Source organism: Watersipora subatra, chromosome 9 (genome assembly GCF_963576615.1).
Source record: "Watersipora subatra chromosome 9, tzWatSuba1.1, whole genome shotgun sequence".
NCBI classification, from domain to species: domain Eukaryota; kingdom Metazoa; phylum Bryozoa; class Gymnolaemata; order Cheilostomatida; family Watersiporidae; genus Watersipora; species Watersipora subatra.
This window is the reverse complement of record NC_088716.1, coordinates 42,800,013-42,818,853: the sequence shown is the minus strand read 5'-3', so window position 1 is coordinate 42,818,853 and position 18,841 is coordinate 42,800,013. Positions and strand designations below refer to the sequence as shown.

General features: G+C 33.2%; 1 protein-coding gene across 1 annotated transcript in view; it reads right to left on the bottom strand.

Annotated features, from left to right (window-relative positions):
• The window catches only part of LOC137405090 (fibrocystin-L-like), a 139,582-nt gene that overhangs the window by 17,484 nt on the left and 103,257 nt on the right, over window positions 1–18,841 (bottom strand). Inside the window, exons 72-86 of the mRNA XM_068091316.1 lie at window positions 17,038–17,152; window positions 15,973–16,116; window positions 14,274–14,378; window positions 13,714–13,831; window positions 12,693–12,837; window positions 11,123–11,293; window positions 9,330–9,432; window positions 8,625–8,764; window positions 7,133–7,315; window positions 6,174–6,334; window positions 3,045–3,169; window positions 2,329–2,560; window positions 1,579–1,859; window positions 1,330–1,409; window positions 107–266 (exon numbers count right to left, since the gene is read on the bottom strand). Coding sequence (XP_067947417.1) covers window positions 107–266; window positions 1,330–1,409; window positions 1,579–1,859; window positions 2,329–2,560; window positions 3,045–3,169; window positions 6,174–6,334; window positions 7,133–7,315; window positions 8,625–8,764; window positions 9,330–9,432; window positions 11,123–11,293; window positions 12,693–12,837; window positions 13,714–13,831; window positions 14,274–14,378; window positions 15,973–16,116; window positions 17,038–17,152 — 2,263 coding nt within the window. The remainder of the gene's footprint in view (window positions 1–106; window positions 267–1,329; window positions 1,410–1,578; window positions 1,860–2,328; window positions 2,561–3,044; window positions 3,170–6,173; window positions 6,335–7,132; window positions 7,316–8,624; window positions 8,765–9,329; window positions 9,433–11,122; window positions 11,294–12,692; window positions 12,838–13,713; window positions 13,832–14,273; window positions 14,379–15,972; window positions 16,117–17,037; window positions 17,153–18,841) is intronic.

Genomic DNA, 18,841 nt, shown 5'->3' with positions numbered 1-18,841 from the left:
CAGTTGGCGTTCTAATAGAGGTGATGCTCAGTTAAAGGTTTTACGGTAAAAGTCATCATATGATACACAAAGCATGTGAAGTTTAAATTGTATTTGAACAACTAACCTGATCCATAATGACTTATGCTCAGATCTGTAAAGTTTGCCCAGCCTTTAATGAGCGGCACATCTTGAGTTCCTTTCAGCACCACTTCGCCATTTCCAGGTGAAGTAAGTCTTACACCAACTCTCCAATCAATTTGTCCAAAGTCAGTTACAACTTCACCCTGCGATATTGTATGATGTGTTGTGATATGTGAAAACAGGTATTACAGCATGCTAAATAGTAAAAGGTAGGATATGCATCTGTATTCAATACTAGCAGTTCACAAGTATGATTTTGCAACTACATGTACATGTAAGTACATTAAGATCATTAAATGATACATACATTAAATGATCTTTAATACATGACTTGGTGTTGCACACAATTTCAGTTGAAGTTAAGATATAAAACTCATGGTGCAGCATAAGAAAGTATGAACACTAGATGTAGAATAAAACAATACAAACACTTTATAAATGGGTTGACTTTCAACCACAAAAAAATCTGTAATCTTATTAGTGGTCTGTTAAAGGAGCTTTTGCATAATAATTTTCACAAATTTATCCAATAACAACATATTCATGCTTGGATTGATACCAAGACCAGATGTAGACTTGTTTCTTTTGTTCTGCAAGTTTGTCGATGGATTACTAAAATGACTATATGATTATATAATTTTGATGCAAATGCATAGTTTATATGTGACAGGTCGTGTCATTTTCAATACAAACGAGGTCAGGTCACAAAATTGTTTTTTAGCCCAATGTAATAGATAAATTTCTCAGCTTTTCAAAACTGTTTTCGGAATTGAAATCGAAGCAACCTAACCTGAGATACAGGTTTTTATCGAAGAAGGTGTTGGTCAATATGGTCGTCACCACAAACTGAGAAATTCGTCTTTAATGTTGATGGATTGAATTTTAAAGAGTATTATTTGTTGACGTTTTGGAATGTCATAGCAACCGCACGCTACAGACATTATATTTTCATGAATATTGAGATCTATAGGGAAGAGAACATGGCGAACGACATGAAATGGGTCCCGATGATGTCACATCAACTCGAATACATAAAACAGTGAGGTCAAGGTCACATATTGTGTCGTTGTAAAGGAACACATTATTACACAGTAAAGGAGTTACTACCAAAATGTGTTGCACATTGAATTGATTATTTTGAGCATAAAATTGATGCAAATGTATCAGTGTTAGAATATATACTCAATGCACTCACAGAACTTTTACTGAGATGAATGAGTTAGCGTCTTTTGGGTAGACGATCCAAGGCTTCTGAGCCCGGCGAGACAATTTGAGATTAATGTTACCTGTTTAGTAGATAAATTAGGTTTAAGTTAAAGCAGGTTAAAATTGATTAAAACATTATTAAAATAACATGATTATAATATAATAATATAATATAAGTAAAAAAATAAATTAATAGCACTGCTGCTCCTGTCCATGATTGACGTTTACATTTTCGTATCAGGGAGATACAGCTAGCCTTAGTAGACTTTTTAGTAGTCTTTTTGGATTCTGCAGTCGTTGCAGCAGACGTATTGAGCTGTGATAGCTGTTGAATGGGCGCTGGGCACACAAGATTTCTTTTGCTCTCATCACATAACTCTCTGATTTTTTTGAAAAGATATTGCTGACGTTGAACACTCAGACAAGGTGGCGGAATGATTTCAGGCTGCCCTGACCTGGCTGACTCTGCAGACATAAGATGTATATCTTCACCCTCCACGCTATTGGCATGCTTTTCACTTGGACACTGCCTGCAGCAAAACAACGATTACTGCACACACTGTCTATTAGTATTACATTTATTGTACAACATTATCGAATTTCTCTATGTTGTACTTTCAACTCAGATTAAGTAACCAAGAACCTTCAGATAGTTTGTGTATAGATAGCGCATGCAATAATTGCAAATTCTTATTTCACTAATTGACAAAATGAGAAACATACCTCAGCTATATCAGAAAGAGAGGAACTCGGTTAGTTCTGTAATTCCTTTTTAGCAGGCCAAAGCAGTAATCACAGCTGAACTTCGTGTGACCTGCGACGAGAAAATTCAGTTCAATCTCCTTGTGCAGCTCGTTTGCAACGCACCAAGCCATGTACTGTATTACTGCGTTGTTTTTATTCTGGCCACAAAAAAGGGTTTGATATGTGTACATAATTTTATCACTATATTTTCAATACAAACATGAAACTTCAAAAAATTGGTGGCTGCTTGCATACCAACAGTTGTCAGCGTGGAACAAAGCTTTCTCTTCACCAAGGCCATAGGTCTTTAGATAGTGCTGAAAATTGGATACGACGCCGTTGACTCCTTTTGTTGTACAAGCAGTCTCATCAATCAGATAATTTACTTGTGCAGGGAAGGTGTCACAGACTACTCCAAATAGCGCATACCTCCGAGGGTTTTGAAAAAGAGTGGCCCAGGTTGCTGTGGGTTGGCAGAGTAGTGGACCTAAAAATTAAACAAAAAGAACATTTGTTGTTTTTTATAGGCTTGCAAGTACATTGTACATTTACTATTTTAATTTTTAATTTTACATTTTTATTTATAAATTTGATTGTTTTTATAATTCTTAATTAGCATTTGCAATTGGCAATTGCTAATGATTAAAACTCAGCAATGTTCAAACTTAAAACGCTACATTTATAGCCTTAGACCCTTGTAATAGTCAAGTAATTATTATTATATTTCGGGCTGTATGTGTTTGTTTTTTACTAAAATAACATTTACGTTTTGTAACGAGCAACAAATGTTTTAAATTTTTTTGACTTACCTAGATTGGGTTAGATTGGTAATGGAAAGTGCTAGCTAATCATTTAAACCAAACTGTGGAAGAAGATAATAATACTACAAGAGAATTCTAGTAAAATAATACCTAATAAAATAATACTCATAATAATACATGTATGTAATACTTTTCTTAGACTACACCTACCTGCTTGCAGTAAGTATTCATCATCACTGAGATGAAACTCTACATCTGTTGGCAGAGCTGTACCTGTATCATCTGAGCAGGGCTGAGCAGCTGCATTCTTTTTAGAAAGTGTCTCTAAACTACGACTGGTATCAGTAAAATTGGCTGAGTATTCCCATCATTCTCAAGATTTAAATCGATCTCACTGCTTCCAAAATCACTATCACTTTCTTCTCTACACTGTAAATCTAAATAATCTACATCTACCTCCTCAAATTCTTTCCAAAAATCACCTCCATCGACATCGCGGTAAGACTTAAAAAAAACGATACGCAGACCGAATAACCAGAAATGAAATATCGCCATTTTTATCAACCTTAGCAACCACTTTAAAGCCTGCAAAACAGTCTAATAAGGCATACTAACTGATCAAACACATCAGAAAGTGATTCCTGACATTTGATTCGCCCTAAAAAAATCATGACCTCAAAACACAAAAGTCTAAGCCGCATGGACGAGTTTCGCTTTGAGAGCCCTATTGTGCGCTATATGAAATGCCGCGTTTGTATTGAAAATGATACGAGCCGTCACATATATATAAATCTCATAGCTTGTTGCCCTCTTTTTGGATGTCTGTCTGTCCAGTTATTATACTGTAGCTATTAAAATCTTAGAATTAAAAGCTTGCTACATGCTAGATTTGAACTCACAGAGATTGCAGTCACAAGTTTTTAACCACGTGTTTAACCAATGAGCTATACAATCCTTGGCTTTCTATTGCTCTTATCATCTACTGTATACAGCATGCACTCACTAAATGACACAATAATTGGAACTCGAGCACTCTATTTACTCTATGAAACACGATGCTTTTTCGTTTTTTAATGAACTTTTATTTCCAGTTTTTTGTAAGATTCAACTGCTAAATCAGTAAAGTCTAATACTTTTCATGCAAACGATTGTGTTATCTCAAGTATGAATAGCCTCTTCATTCTCTCTCTCTATTTGGTTACCAATTCCCATTCTTTCATTGCAAACGGAAATGCTAGATTTCCGTAAGTGTATGTGGTTTTGTTGCACCTAATAAGTGGTATCAATTATTACATTGCTGATGTTTCAAAACAATCGGCTAGCACCATAATATTATTCAATATGATAGAGAGCAGCATGGTTTAACTCATATTCCTATATCCCAGAATATTTATATCTACATTTCTCAGAATTGGTTGTATACATGTGTATTTTTGTATTCGCTGTTTTGATTTTCTAGCTATAGCTATTATTTTACCATTAAGTCTACACGTTACGATGCCCCTATTAAGAAATTTCGATCTATGCCGTTATCATATTCGATATACCACTACCGCTCGCTAACTATTTCAGCAATGCACCCACACGTTACAATGCCCTTGTTAAGAAATTTTTTTTAAGGTACAAATACTATATATAGGGTCAAGGCCTACTCTTCTCATGCAAACATTTATGGAAAGAGCTTCGGCATTCTTTTTCTGTTCAGTCAGACAATGACAGTTCGATATCTCATTTTTACATTTGCAACAGGATCGATTGTGTAGTTGTTTTTGAAATAATTTAAAAGAAAATAACAACATTGTGAAGGTTTTCAAACTTTGTCAAATAACTGTAACTTTTAAGCTTCATATCATGAGGAACATGTTTTGTGCAGGTCAAGCCAATTAAAAAAATAAAACAACTATAAAAAGGTTTAGATGTAAAAGTAAAATAGCAAGTAATAGCTAAAATAAGTCTGTTTTGCTACAATTACAATGAAATGTGATTCGGTGATGATACGATTAATACGAACTGAGAAAACAAAAATAAAAATCCTGAATATTGTTAATTTAATATAAAATTTTTGGCATAGAAGTGTATGTATAAAATAGGTTATTGTTCGACCAGAAGCTATCCATAAAAACTTTGAATACAATGATACTGGTAATAAAAAAGTCTTTTCACAGAAAATTGATGGGTATTTAACATATAGCAACATTTTTTATCTAACTTTGAAACCACATATTATGAGAGAAGTGTTTTGTGTAGTTGAAACAACTTAAAAGAAAATAAAAATAACTATTAAGGTTTTCAAACTTTGTCAAACAACTGCAGCTTTTAAACATCATATCATGAAAAAAATGTTTTGAGCAGGTCAAATGCATTACAAAATTAAAACAACTATATAAAGGGGTTTAAATAAAAGTGTGAAATAATTAGCAAGTAGTAGCTAAATTATGTCAGTTTTGCTGCGAATACAAAAAAAGATTATTGGGTAATGATACAATTATTGCGAACTGAAAAAACAAAATAAAAATCTTGAATATGTTGAATTAATAATGACAATTTTTGCATAGAAGTGTGTGTATATATAAAAAGGGTTACTGTTCCATCAGAAGCTATCCATCAAAACCTTTCTCATGATATATAGTTTGACAGTTAGAATGGCAAATGTTGTTGTATGTTAAATAAAAATCAATTTTCTAACCAAAGACTTGTTATTATTCAGGCAACTCTGGGTAACACAGCTAGTACATGTATATACCGGGATATAGGAAAACACATGTAAATATACCAGTACACCTATAATTAGGGTGGTAATTAAATATGTTTATGTAGGAAATATTAGGCTACCTCAAACAAAGTTTTTCAAAAACTTCAATCTGCGAAATACCTCTTTCTAAAATGCATTCATATTCCTATTATAAATTATTGATAATGCATTGAACAGAGAATCAAATTTTTAGATAGCAGAATAGAGAGTCGGCTATATAATTCTAAAGACAAGCGTGTTTGTCATCAACCTGCATTACTGGTGAGATACAGGGGGTGCCAAAGAAATTACCCTTGATTAAACTAAAGCTGTATGTCACTGTCGCCACGTTTGAAATATGATCGATTCTTTATTGACAGTTTTTTGGTAATCCACATAAACCAATCTATGATCAAACGATAGATCTAAATCCTTCAGCAACACTTTTCGAAAAAGTTAGATAGAATGATGACCCACCCATTAATTGCCTTAGCAATTCGAAGTGATTTTGTAAGAAATATTAAGCTATACAAAACAATTGTTATGTCAGGGCCAAGGACCAGCCGACCTTGTCGAGACTAAAAAAATGGTCTGCTTCTCTGAGCTACCAGGGACTTGAACAGTCCCTACCAGACCAAGGCCAGAGAAGATCAGAATGACCCTTGACTTGTTCGGAAGTACAACCAGTCGACAACCAACCGGTAAAAACAGCCAGGCCGCCCACCGAGCCAGCAGAGCCTGAGAGACCGATATGTCGCCGAGCCAGCAACTAAATAGATCGACTGGCTACCAAGTGGGCATTGAATTGACCGACCTGCCATTGAAGCAGCCTTTTTGGAAAAGAGCCGGAGTATGTCAGCAAAAATGGTATATAAGTAGGACAACAAGCAGAGCTTGGCAGAGCATGGTAAAGTCTCATCATATGCAGTTACATGTGTTTGATGCAGACATATTAAATTTATGTATTTAGATATTAGCGCACAAATATATAGACATACATATACATTGTATTTCATACTCCAAATGGTTTGGTTTGTTGTGACGCTGTGAATAGTCGCAACGGATATTTTATACATTGTCCTTCAAAAGGGCCTGTTGGCAAAAAGCAATGCAGTAAAAACTCGTTGAACAGATAATTGAATATTTTAGATAGTAGAGTAAGTAGTGGCTGCATAACCAAAACAGTAAAATGATATGTTTATCACTGAACTGATTTACTGATCAGATGCAGGTGTGCTACAATTACTTGCAAAGTAAAATTGCCTACTCATGTAACCATGTTTCTGAATGATTGATTACTTTTTGATTACCCACACAAACCAAGCTACCTTCTACACATACACTGCTTGACATAAAAAAGATACTAACTAGAGCGCCTGTCTTGCTCCATTAACTTAAAAACACAGCCAGACCTTTAAAATTATGCTTTTTAATGGAAAACAAACTTAATCACATGTAACTGGTAATGCATAACCTAAGCGATACTAAAATCTAAAAAGGGTCAGAGCTTGTGACAGAACACTGCAAAGTAGTGCATCTATTTTAGTGAGAATCAAATGGTACATACCTCATTATTGACAAGCTTGATGTTAGTCCCTTCAAAGATTGAACCTTGTAAGAAAGAAGTAGGGTGATCATGCAATACAAGTTTAGAAGGCACATTGATTACATCAGTGTTGTCGTCACCATTATCTACAAGCGCATCCCACTCTGGATCACTCGGGTCAGGCAAAGGAACTGTCACATGCACCTAAAATAAAACATATATACAGCTGCAGAAAAGTGCAGCAAATATGGATATACAGTCCTAAATCCCTTCAGCAAAACAGAGTTGTTGTCAAATACAATTATAGCATCAGAGACACCTGTAGCAGAGTAGAGGTCTGGCCAAATACAGATATACAGTCATAGACATCTATAACAGAGCAGATGTACTTTTTTACAAAATCTTGCAAAATATAAGCTCACTGTTTTCAACACACTCAAAACTGGAACAATTAGTTGATGACATAGGCGCCAAGTACACAGGCCCCCACAAAGCCGGAGCGCAGAAGAAAATCATATTAGCTTTGCATTTTAAATTTTAAGCATAATGCTCAAACTTTGTATAGATCTTTGATATATGCTTGAAATTTATTGTAACATCAATGTTCACACGAAATAAATGTAAATGGCTAGTTTTACGAAGGTTTTGCTAAAAGCTGCTTCATGGAATTTAAAAAGCAAAGAAATTTGCTAGAGCAATGCGAAGACCTAGAAAAGTTTCCTGAAATTTGAAACATGTGTTTCTATTCAATTTAAAATTTGATTTTTTTACTAGATTATCTTTTAACCGGCATTTACTAAAGAAGCAAAGCAAAGTTCTGATACTCGTGTTGATCCTTGAGTCACAGTTTTTGTTGGATAAAAAACATGCCTGTCATATCTTTCTGTAGAGAAAATGTTTGAACAATTTATGCAGTCAATCTAGTCGCCTTTTGATCGACTATTTATGATAACGGCATAGGTTAAGGTTTGCCGAGAGCTGTTAGAACAATGGTTCTTACACGTTGAACCTGTTCATAACAGTTTTGCTTGTATGGTTTCTGTCAGTTTTTAATAACTCCTAATTGGACTTGTGAATTGTTACTGTATATAAACCATTTTTTGCTCAAATCAATTTTATAAAGCGCTAGCAATTGTGAAACACAATTCTCAACATTTATATAGAACTAATGAACACTGTACCAAATTTTAAAAACTTTGAAGGAAAAATTTGCCTGCTACTCACCTTGACAAAGCAATGCTTGAGTAAACAGAAGAAAAAATCTTGAGGCTGTATAGCACAAATTATGACCTAAGTTCTGTCAGCAAGTGGTTACAAAAGGTAGCAGTGCGCGCCTCTACCTGCATGAATTGCAAGCAGCGAAAATAAAACTGTTAAACATCATACAAAATCTCTTTTATCACTGAGACTATTGATAATATGCTTTATTGCTGCAGCATTCTCTAGCATATTTGAATCAGCCCTAGTTAGAATATTGAAGTTTTGATGTTAACTAACATGTAACTTTATGTACCTCACTAAATGGAACTTTGATTACATCTGATAGGGTTCCTGTCTGTACACTATCAATCAGTTGATCTCTAAACTCTTGCAGTTGTTCTGTGCTGAGACTATCGGTAACTGTGTCATTTATACCATCAACTGGGGCGTCACCTAAAAGAAAAGCCTGTATGTGTGAGGCTATACATAAACAAGCTAATACAACTTGTTTAGAAAGTAGATCACGTTTAGTTTATACCACTTTAAATTCTGAAAACACGATTCAACCATATTTTTCGGATACACAGCATACTGATTTAGACTTGCGGCAAAAAGTCAATAGGTTTTTAGTTAGTTTATTCGCAAGACTAGCTGCCAAAAAATGTTACATTTTAGAAGCTTTCTGTTGCAATTTTGAAAAAATACATTAGCTTTTTGTATAATAAGGATAGTGGATTGATTGCAGGTAAATTATGCATTTTGACCAATTAACCAATAGTAAAGTTAAAACATAAACTTTAGAAACATTTTCCGGCATGGAAAAAAAATAATGAAAATTTAAATATTAAAAGCTGCTTTTGGTAACTAAAAATAGTAAAATAAGAGTGAAAAAATTATTTTATGCTAAGGTTGTACTGCTCTAACTTTTAAAAAATCACATTTATTAACAAAATGTGTTTTTCAATAAGCGATAGAGAAAATCCATTACCTTATAAGCTTTATCAACACATCCACTCACCAATCTCAACATCAACAGTAATCTGACCAAGTGGGAGAGCTCTTTTTCTCCTCCTTTTGTCAGAGAGCTGGGAATCCTCAGATATGACATTCACAACCCGTACCTAAAAGGTAAAGAGACCGCTTGTCATACAAAAATTTTCCTCAAACGCCCAGCCTGGTTCATAAATATAAAGCAGAACACAAAGCATGTTCAGACGACAAAATGACAGCTCAGCATATGTAGTAATTTTTAGCAGAACATAACTATGTATAAAAAGGATCGCAAACTCAGATTTAGATAATTCTTAACCGAGAGAATTCCGTCATTTATGGCACAAAAAATCGATGAGAAAAAACTATATAGCAGATGAAAAGTGATTCCTCAAGAACCACATACTTTTGGTATGCTGTAATCTAAAATTCCACACACCATTCAATTGAACAATACTTAAAAGTTCCGTAACAAAGCCTTGCAACAAACCTTGTAACATGATAACACCCTAAGGGTTTACTGCACAGATGGAAACATTGTAGTGAGTAGTGAAACAGTCAAATGTAACTCAAGCAATGGCTGCTAGGTAACCAAAAAAAAGGTTTCAAATATCAAAAGTTTCAGTAACGATAAGAAACTGAAATATAATTGAGGCTTAAAACTGAATGGTTTTAGTCATCCTCTAATTAATTCAACCATTTGCAATCAAAGTTTCTATTCAACATTATAAATGCAAGATGATATTAGCAATTGCAATAAGTTTTTTTATTTTATTAGTATGTTTGATACAATATTGATCCAGAATGCAACAGCAGAATTGTGCAAATATAAGATAAAAAAAGCTTAGTGTTGATTTTGGAGTTCAGTTCTGATCCATGTGGTCACTTTCTACAAACTTTGTTTAGACTGAGATTTGATCATAAAATGAGCTTCGGATTGTTTGCTGGGTGGCCACGGCCTCAGCCTCCTTTCTGAGAGTTAAATGCAAGGGTAACATAGAGGACCGTGCTCACCGGTGAGATGAAAATTAAAGGTGTGCTTGTAATTTTATACATATCCACTCAAGTGTAGGAACAAACCTGGTGGTTGATGGAGAGAGGTACAGTATGTATTGAGCCATTGCTCAGACTTACCATTATGCGAGAACTTAAAGTTAACCTCTGCATTTAGTTTTTAACAATACATTTAAGCAACCATATGGTCCTGAGATAGAGGAAACCATGATTAAATCATTGCTGATTTGCACTGGCTAAGATGCAGGAAATCAAAACACAGTTTGGTCTAGCGAACATCTGAATTTTATAATGTGTACATAATGTTCCAGAGTTTTCAGCTAGTTGCATTCATGACATGTCATAGAAGTAACTCCTTTGGCTTCTCCCTTTATTCTAGGGTCCTACTCAATAACCCTAAATCTTTTTGGCATGGATTTCTAAGGCAAGGTTTTGGTTGCGCAAAGTTTTTGCTTTTTGCAATGTTACAAAAACCTAACTTGTTGGGTGACTAATAAAAATAGAAAAGCATCATTAGAAATTGTTTTATACTCAAAATGAGATAAACCAGTATACACCCAAAATGAGAGCAGCATAATTGAAATACAGCCATATCATATTAGTGATTAAACACCAGTCTGTATACTTGCCAGGGGGGCAGAGCCATAATCGAGTAACTTATTAATAACATTTAAATCGTAGTCTTAAGTTATTAAAAATCTTACATATGTTTTTTATCTAAACTCTCTATGATATAGTCAACACGATATTTGTACAAAGAGCTCATCATAAAACTAACTGGTTTTGCTAAACTAGCCAAATGTTTACCTTGCTTGGATCAACTCCAAAGAAGATAGCCAGGTTGTTAACAAGTTCCTCTCCAAAAAATTCATCCTCGGTCATGACGAGGTCAAATGTCAGCATAATCATATTGGATAGTACGATATCAACCGATGACTCACCACTGACAGCCACATAAATCAGCTGCTCCCAACGGTTCTGTAAATAAAGAAATGAAAAGTTAGTTACTGCTAATGAACTCAAAACATGTGGCACTCAATAGCGTAGCCTCCACATGACAAGCAATGTGAATGGCCTTTGAATTATTTTGAAGATCACAATGAAATGTTTCATATCCATTTAGATCTGAAAATTTGGTTGAAATTATAAGCATATTTTGATTCTATAAAAATTTTAAGCTTTCATAAATCAGTTTTTTACAAAACAACAACATCACCTAAAGTTTATGATGTTGTAATAGCAATAAATAATTACCATTATAATCGCAATACCACATTTTTTCTGTGTTCAGCAATAAATAAATGTTGATTGATTGGAGCAACTAAAATTTACCATGACATGATAGGAATAAAGGGTTGCTCAAAAATCAGTCCTAGTTAAAACAAAAAAAGCATTGTCTATGGAACATTTACCAGAAATTGTTTTTAGGTCTTTGAATGATTTATATTTTATGAAGCTACGATAGGTAGTGGCCACAAAATAAATTGTTTTAGCATCATCAGGTAGTAATGTTCTAATTTTTAAAATAAGTTTCAAACCCTCTAATAGAACTCAGAGACTTTAAGTGTATCTTAAGTCCATCCAAGCTAACGGCACTGTTGCATGACTACTAATTACAGTAAAAGCAATAATAAGATTAATAACAAGAAAAATCATAACAAGTTACTTAAAAGTAGAGTTTTTGATTATATTGAATGATTAGAAAATTTGAGCTTCCTCTACTGCAAGTCTACGTACATCTTTGATAATCATTACAGCAAAGCTTGTCAATGAATAATTTTCCTCTGTTTATAGAACTGCTCATTGCTTTTCTTTTAAAAAAAACTTATTGGGAAAATGTAATTACAGTATAACACTTCTAGTAAAAAAAATTATCATACTCTAAATAAATTAACTAAAACATAAAAATGAGGTAACCCAAAGGTGCAAAGGATAATCGATTACTGTTCTATTGACTGCGAGTGGACAACTCCTCAATTTGTAAGAACGTATAGACATATGCAGCGATAGAAATTAGCAAAATGGGTTGACCTGTATGTTTTAGTAGCATAGCAAAAACTGTTTACTCATTGATGCAAATGGTGGTTTTCATTAATTATTATTGTTAAAAAGAAGGACTTAGTTAGTATGTCATACTGGACTTTTAAAATGTTTAAGCAATGACTTCAATTTTCATCCAGTTTTAAAGCTGAACAGACTCAAAACCAACTCTAAACCTGGGAGCTTAGGATTTTAGCAAACTAATTTATTAAATCAAAAAGCTGTTAGAAAGAATGTTTTGAAAAAAAAAACAGGGAAATAAATAATCAAACTGTTATTAACGCTGTTACACCAGGCATGCAACAGCTGGCTCCACTGTAACAAAACAAAAGCCGACCTGAAAGTTGTCACCGTGATTGACAGATGGCTGATTCTGAGGACAGTATTGACAATAGTAATCTGGAGACTTGTATACAAGCTTTCCATCTACCACTTCAGCATTCAGTGGCTTTATTAGCTCGCCATCAGCATAGACATCAATTCTAAATTGAAAAAGTTATTGTATGCGCATGAAAAATCCATGTCGAAGTGACAGCATTGTTACCTATGCAACTATGACAAAACAAACAATATTATTACATAATGAGACTATAACAATTTCTGTTTTATAATTAAACTAAATGTACAGTATAATTATAAAACTAAGCTAAGCTTGATAATATCACACAACTACAATATATTACAAAAGCTTTTTATAAAACTGGGCTGCGATACAAAACCGCTATATAGCTATGACATAACAAAAATACAATCATAGTTTTTATATGACAGACAATAATGCCATGCAACTACAATATAAGGTGCAATACTGTTGTACAACTAAAATATACAACAATTTACACATAACTTATCCAGATAAAACTATTATGAAACACAAAGTAGGAATAAAAGGTTTTTCAAAAGTCACTCCTCGTTTAAACAAGAAAAGGCATTGTCTATGGAACATTTACCAGAAATTTTTATAGGTTTTTGAATGACTAATATTTTACGAAGCTATGATAAGAACTGGCCATAAAATGAAATTGTCTTTAGCATCATCCGGTAGTAACAATGTAAGTTTTTTAATAAGTTTCAAGCCCTCTAATAGAACTCAGAGACTTTAAGTGTGTCTTAATGCATGTTAAGTTTATCCACGTGCTCAATGGCACTGTTGCATGACTACTAATAACAGCAATAGCGATAATGAGAATAATAACAAAAATAATCATAATAATAAGTTACTTAAAAGTAGAATTATAGATCATAAAAGTTATCATCTTGTAGGTAATGCTAACCGCACTGTTGGGTGACTATTACAAATAGCAATAGTAATAATACTAACAATAACAGAAGTATTGTGAATATTAATAACGGGCTACCTATTGGAGATGGAGTTATAAATCTCAAGGGTTATCATCTCATCTGGCCCAGAATTTAGCATCGTTAGTCGAAGATGCTGGGGAGCAGTCGATGTAAAATAGAGGGCATAGTGAATATCTGCAATAACAAGTGGAACTTTCATTACGTTATACATACAACGGTGGTAAGATTCTGCGCGTCAAACTCAAGCTTGTCAGCATCATAAAATGAAGCTAGTAAATATAAGATTGAGTAAACTTAACATCCAATTATACAGCCTTGTGCTTGTCTTACTAAATTAGTATGAAGCCTCTGTTGAAAATCAGATATGCTGGTATTGAAAGAAAAAATCTTATTTAGATCTAATCCCTCCTCCCAAGTCATTAGATATCTGATGAAAAGTTTTTCAGTTTTATATCTAATTACAGTGAGAGACTTGAAAGTGTTCTCAGAACCTAATGGTAATATACCGATTCAGATTATCGGTACTCAAACTAATGGTTAAATGTTATGATCAGGAGAGTAAGAAAAGTTATGAATACTTAAGTTGTTGCAATACTTAAAGCCTGCATTAACCTACCAGTGGCAACAAGAGCCATGAAGGTAGACACTCTTTTTCTGCAGGTATATCCAGAACACCAACCATGATCCTGTGGTCCATTTATAAGGTCTATGTACTTCTCACCTGCAGGAGAAATTGATCGCTTAGTAAAAATTGCTCCAAAATTTGTTTTCAAAATGGACTATTCATATCTGATGTCAAGCTTATTTCAAACTAGTGCTTTCTGTACACATTGCAACAATACTAGCCATAAAATATGCCATATAAAAACAACAGTTAATATAATATGACTTTGAATGTTAAGGTGCAAATGTCAAACCCAATGAATAAGCACCATGGACTGGAAGAGAACATATGGTCAGTTTGTTTAGAATTACTTTTTTGCTAAAGAGTCGTAGCTCTTACAATCCTTGACTTCAATTACCATTTGCTCTAACAACATAGTATGGATTAGTAAATCACAAAACTTAATATGATTGTCTATAAATGAAGCTCGGCCAGAAACCGGGATGTGTTTTAGAGGTTGGTGTTAGAAAAAAACTAGTGTAAAATTCTTACAATATCATTCATTACACATTTACAAACATTTCAGAAGTTATCTGTTCATGTATTTCTGGTGAGAATTTAAAATATACATATTATTAAAGTGACATTAATGTTTTTTTTCTGTCACTACCTCGTGCCACACTATTACTAAAACATCTGTAATCATTAAGCTATGGCACTTGACAGCCAAGTAGAATGCATAATTTACAAAATTTTGTAAAATGGTGAAAATATCTGAAAGATTATTTACATATTAAATGACTAGTTAAATGTCTGGTATTTTCAAAATAATAAAAAAGGATTTGTACTGAAACTTCATTTTTATTTCACATATACAACATTGACCATTATAATGTTTAAGCTTCATATCAGCAGTAAAGGGTTTTGTCTAGTTCTAATAAATTTAGAGAAAAACTAAAACCACTTTCAAAATGTTTATATGTGAAATAATTAGCAAGTAATGACTAGATAAAGTATGGGTTGTTATAGCGGTTACAATCAAATGTAAATTAATACTGATACAACCAAGATGAACTGATTAAACAAAATAAAAATCACTTGAAATATTGAATTAATAAAAACAATTAGTAACAATTAATCGTATATTGAAGTTTGAACTTGTGCCATTACAGTTGTACTGTAGTGGCACATTTGAAATTAAAATGACACCATTAAAAAATACAAATAAAAAAAATGAAAAGTGGACTTTGAAATGGCTTTTAACAAAGTTTAAAAAAAATGCAAAATGTAACATTAATTCTTAATAAAATGTACATATTTAGATTTAATTGTGATAAGAATACATATTTGAACTAAATAAGATGAGATTGGCTTAGCCTTGAGGTTAGTTGCGCTTGTTAGGATACTTGGAATTGCAACCATCGCAAGTTCAATTCCACTATGGTGGGGGATTTTAGTGCTAGATGCTAATTGCTATGGCTGTACATTATAGTTAATAGAAACATTAAGATTTATATAATTATTGTATGTATAGATTACTATTATGGCGAATGAATGTATTTTTGTTTGTTTGAGCACCTACTCTTCATAAAATAATAGGCGATCAAACTAGTACAATGTATAAGATAAAATCAATAACAAATAAAGACTCCTCATGAGACAAGATGAAACTCTAGCAGTTATAAACGAGTAAGATGATTGAGCTTTTTACCGAGTACAGCGACTGGAGAGAGACGACGAGTCTCCGTGTCAGCGTCCATACTCTCTATGACGAGCATCTCATAATTATAACCGCCAGTGCACTTGTACGCCTGCCACTCAGACACGTTCTCACAATTTCTGTTTCCAACAATTCCTGCAAATCATTCAACAATAATTACAGAGTTTTTGATTAAAAATTTTCTGAAAGAGTTGTTAAAGCGAATTTACCTCATGGAAAGTCATAAAGTTTTCTAGTAAAAGAAAGCATAGTTTTTAAAATGCTGTAGATACCATCCAAGCTAAAACACTAGAAGATTAGAGACTTGCAATCTTGCAGGAGAATCGGACACTGTTACATGTCTAAATAGTAAGCAAGTGTATTCACTTGGATTTATTAGAGGGTACAAATACATAGTTTATTTATGCTAAAATACATCAGCTGATAATTGGAAGTTTCAACATGAGGTTAAATACTTATGAGTCAACAACCCATTGACCTTTAGACAATAATAGTGAATTTTAGAATAATAGAGAATTCCCAAAACTTCTAGCTTTTTGGCTGATTTTACAAAGCGTGTAGCTAAAACATTAAACAGTATTCGTCGAAATGAAGATTGGAGAACTGCCTGAACATTTTCATTAGTGTGCATGATGCCTTTTGGGAAATCCAAACCTGATGTGGGCAACTCAGGAGAAATATTCTGTAATACCTGCATTAATTCAATTAATCTTTCACCAATAAAAATAACCATTTTAAAATCCAAAAACTATCAGGATATAATTTGTTGTAGCAACCAAGCAATGATTGAGACCATATTACAAGTGCATATCTCAAGAAACCAAACTTATATTAACATAAAACAAGCCTCGCATAGTCTGAGGTATTCTGAACTATTTTGCTTTCTGAGATGTTAATAAATGTTGAAATACATGAGAATTCAATTTTCAGAAAAAGGCCACAACAGAAAAGCTAGATGAGGCAGGCACACATACACCAAAAATGAAAAAATTGAACAGATCCTAATAAAACCTAGCATGAAAGATCAAACAAGAGAAAAGCAGACGCTACATGTACCTTTGTAGGGAGCCACTTCATTAACATCTTGCCTATTTCCTTCCAAATCCGTTAGCATTGTTTTAGGAATTCTGTAGTCACCTAACCCTCTTCTAGGGTCACCGCCCCATTCAAACTAAAACAAAAATACCTAAAGGTTAGGCAAAGGATTGAATATCTTAAACAAGTAAATTGCAGCAAAAATACATGCAAGCAAATACAACAAATTTACTCAGAGAATTAGTTTTAAACCTTTCTATATAATGTATATGAATCTCAAATTTTGTCTTTAACTGTCGGTATCTGTTCAGATGTCTGCCTGTGCAGTAATAGGTATTAAAATCTTAGAATGAAAAGCTCTCTGCGCGCTGGATTTGAACTCACAGAGATTGCAACCACAAGTTTCTAACCATACATTTAACCACTGAGCTACACAGTCCTTAGAAATCTATCACTCTTATGATATATCGTACTACACCCTTTTCTTGATTGCACAGGCTAATGATGTTTAATTGATGCATTTCACCCATGTGTTACGATTCCCCTATTGTAAAATATTTTTTGCTTAACTCTATAAAACACAATGCTTTTTTTCTTCACCATATTAGAGTGAATTTGTTTTCTGTCATATGATATCAACAATAATTTCTTGCAAAATTAAAATTAGACGATTGTTGTACTGATCACCATGAAATAACAAAAATATTGATACGCTATTTTGCCGCTCAGTTCTCAGTTCAGTGTTATTCATTATGGTAAAAACAGATTCGCAAACAAATATGTGACGGAATATTAGTCAAAAGTTGGAAGTTTACTAAAATACATACTCAAACTTCATTCAAGTATGTGTTTCGTAAGCTTAACTCATGTACATTAAACCCAGCATTTATGATACACGTCTGTCTCAAAGGTAAGAACTATGCACATAGTACATTGTTATACTGCTGCATTTTCGTGCAAATCATAACCAAAAAATGCACAAAAATTAGAGGACGTAGCTATAGTTACTAAAGTTAACATATGGGTTTGTTACTATTTTATTAATGATGATGATTTTAATAATTTTTGCTAGAAGGTGATTGCATGAGATAATTACTATGGGTTTCTATACCACTCTATATGTATATACGGTATTTTCGCCTTAAGATGCCAACACTGAAACAAATTAAAATCATCTAGTTGTATTCCAAATAATTTTTAATTGTAATCATAGCAAAACCAACTATATTTAGCCATTTGTTGCTAAAGATTTCACATTTACATTTAAACACCTTTACAGTTTTAATTCTTTTCCTAATATATTTCAACAAAACACTCTTTCCATGATGTGAAATTTTAAAGTTATACAGTTGTTTGGAAAGGTTTTAAAGCCTTTAGTCGTTTCATTTTTTCTCTCAATTCGTTTGAACTGCGCAAAAAAACCTTTCTCAAGATATGAAGTTTAATAGTTAGAATGGTAAAGGTTGTTTATGTTAAATGAAAATAAATCTTTTTTCAAAGACTTTATTACACGGGCCAAGTTAGGCATTCATATAGTCAATCTATATATATATATATATTTCTCAAAGTAATTTGTTTGTCTTCTGTTGTCTGCCGTCTGTCAGCATTCTGGCTATAGATTTTAAAATCTTGATATTGAAATCCTGAATTCTGATGGATTTGAACTCAATGAATGCATCAACAAGTTTCTAACCGGGACGCTCTACTATTTAGCTAGAACGGCATGGTGATCTTATGTTTTCATATAACGTATGCACCATGCGCGTGCTAACTATTTTAGCCTTACGTCCACGAGTTAGAATTCTTCTATTCAGAAATATTTTGG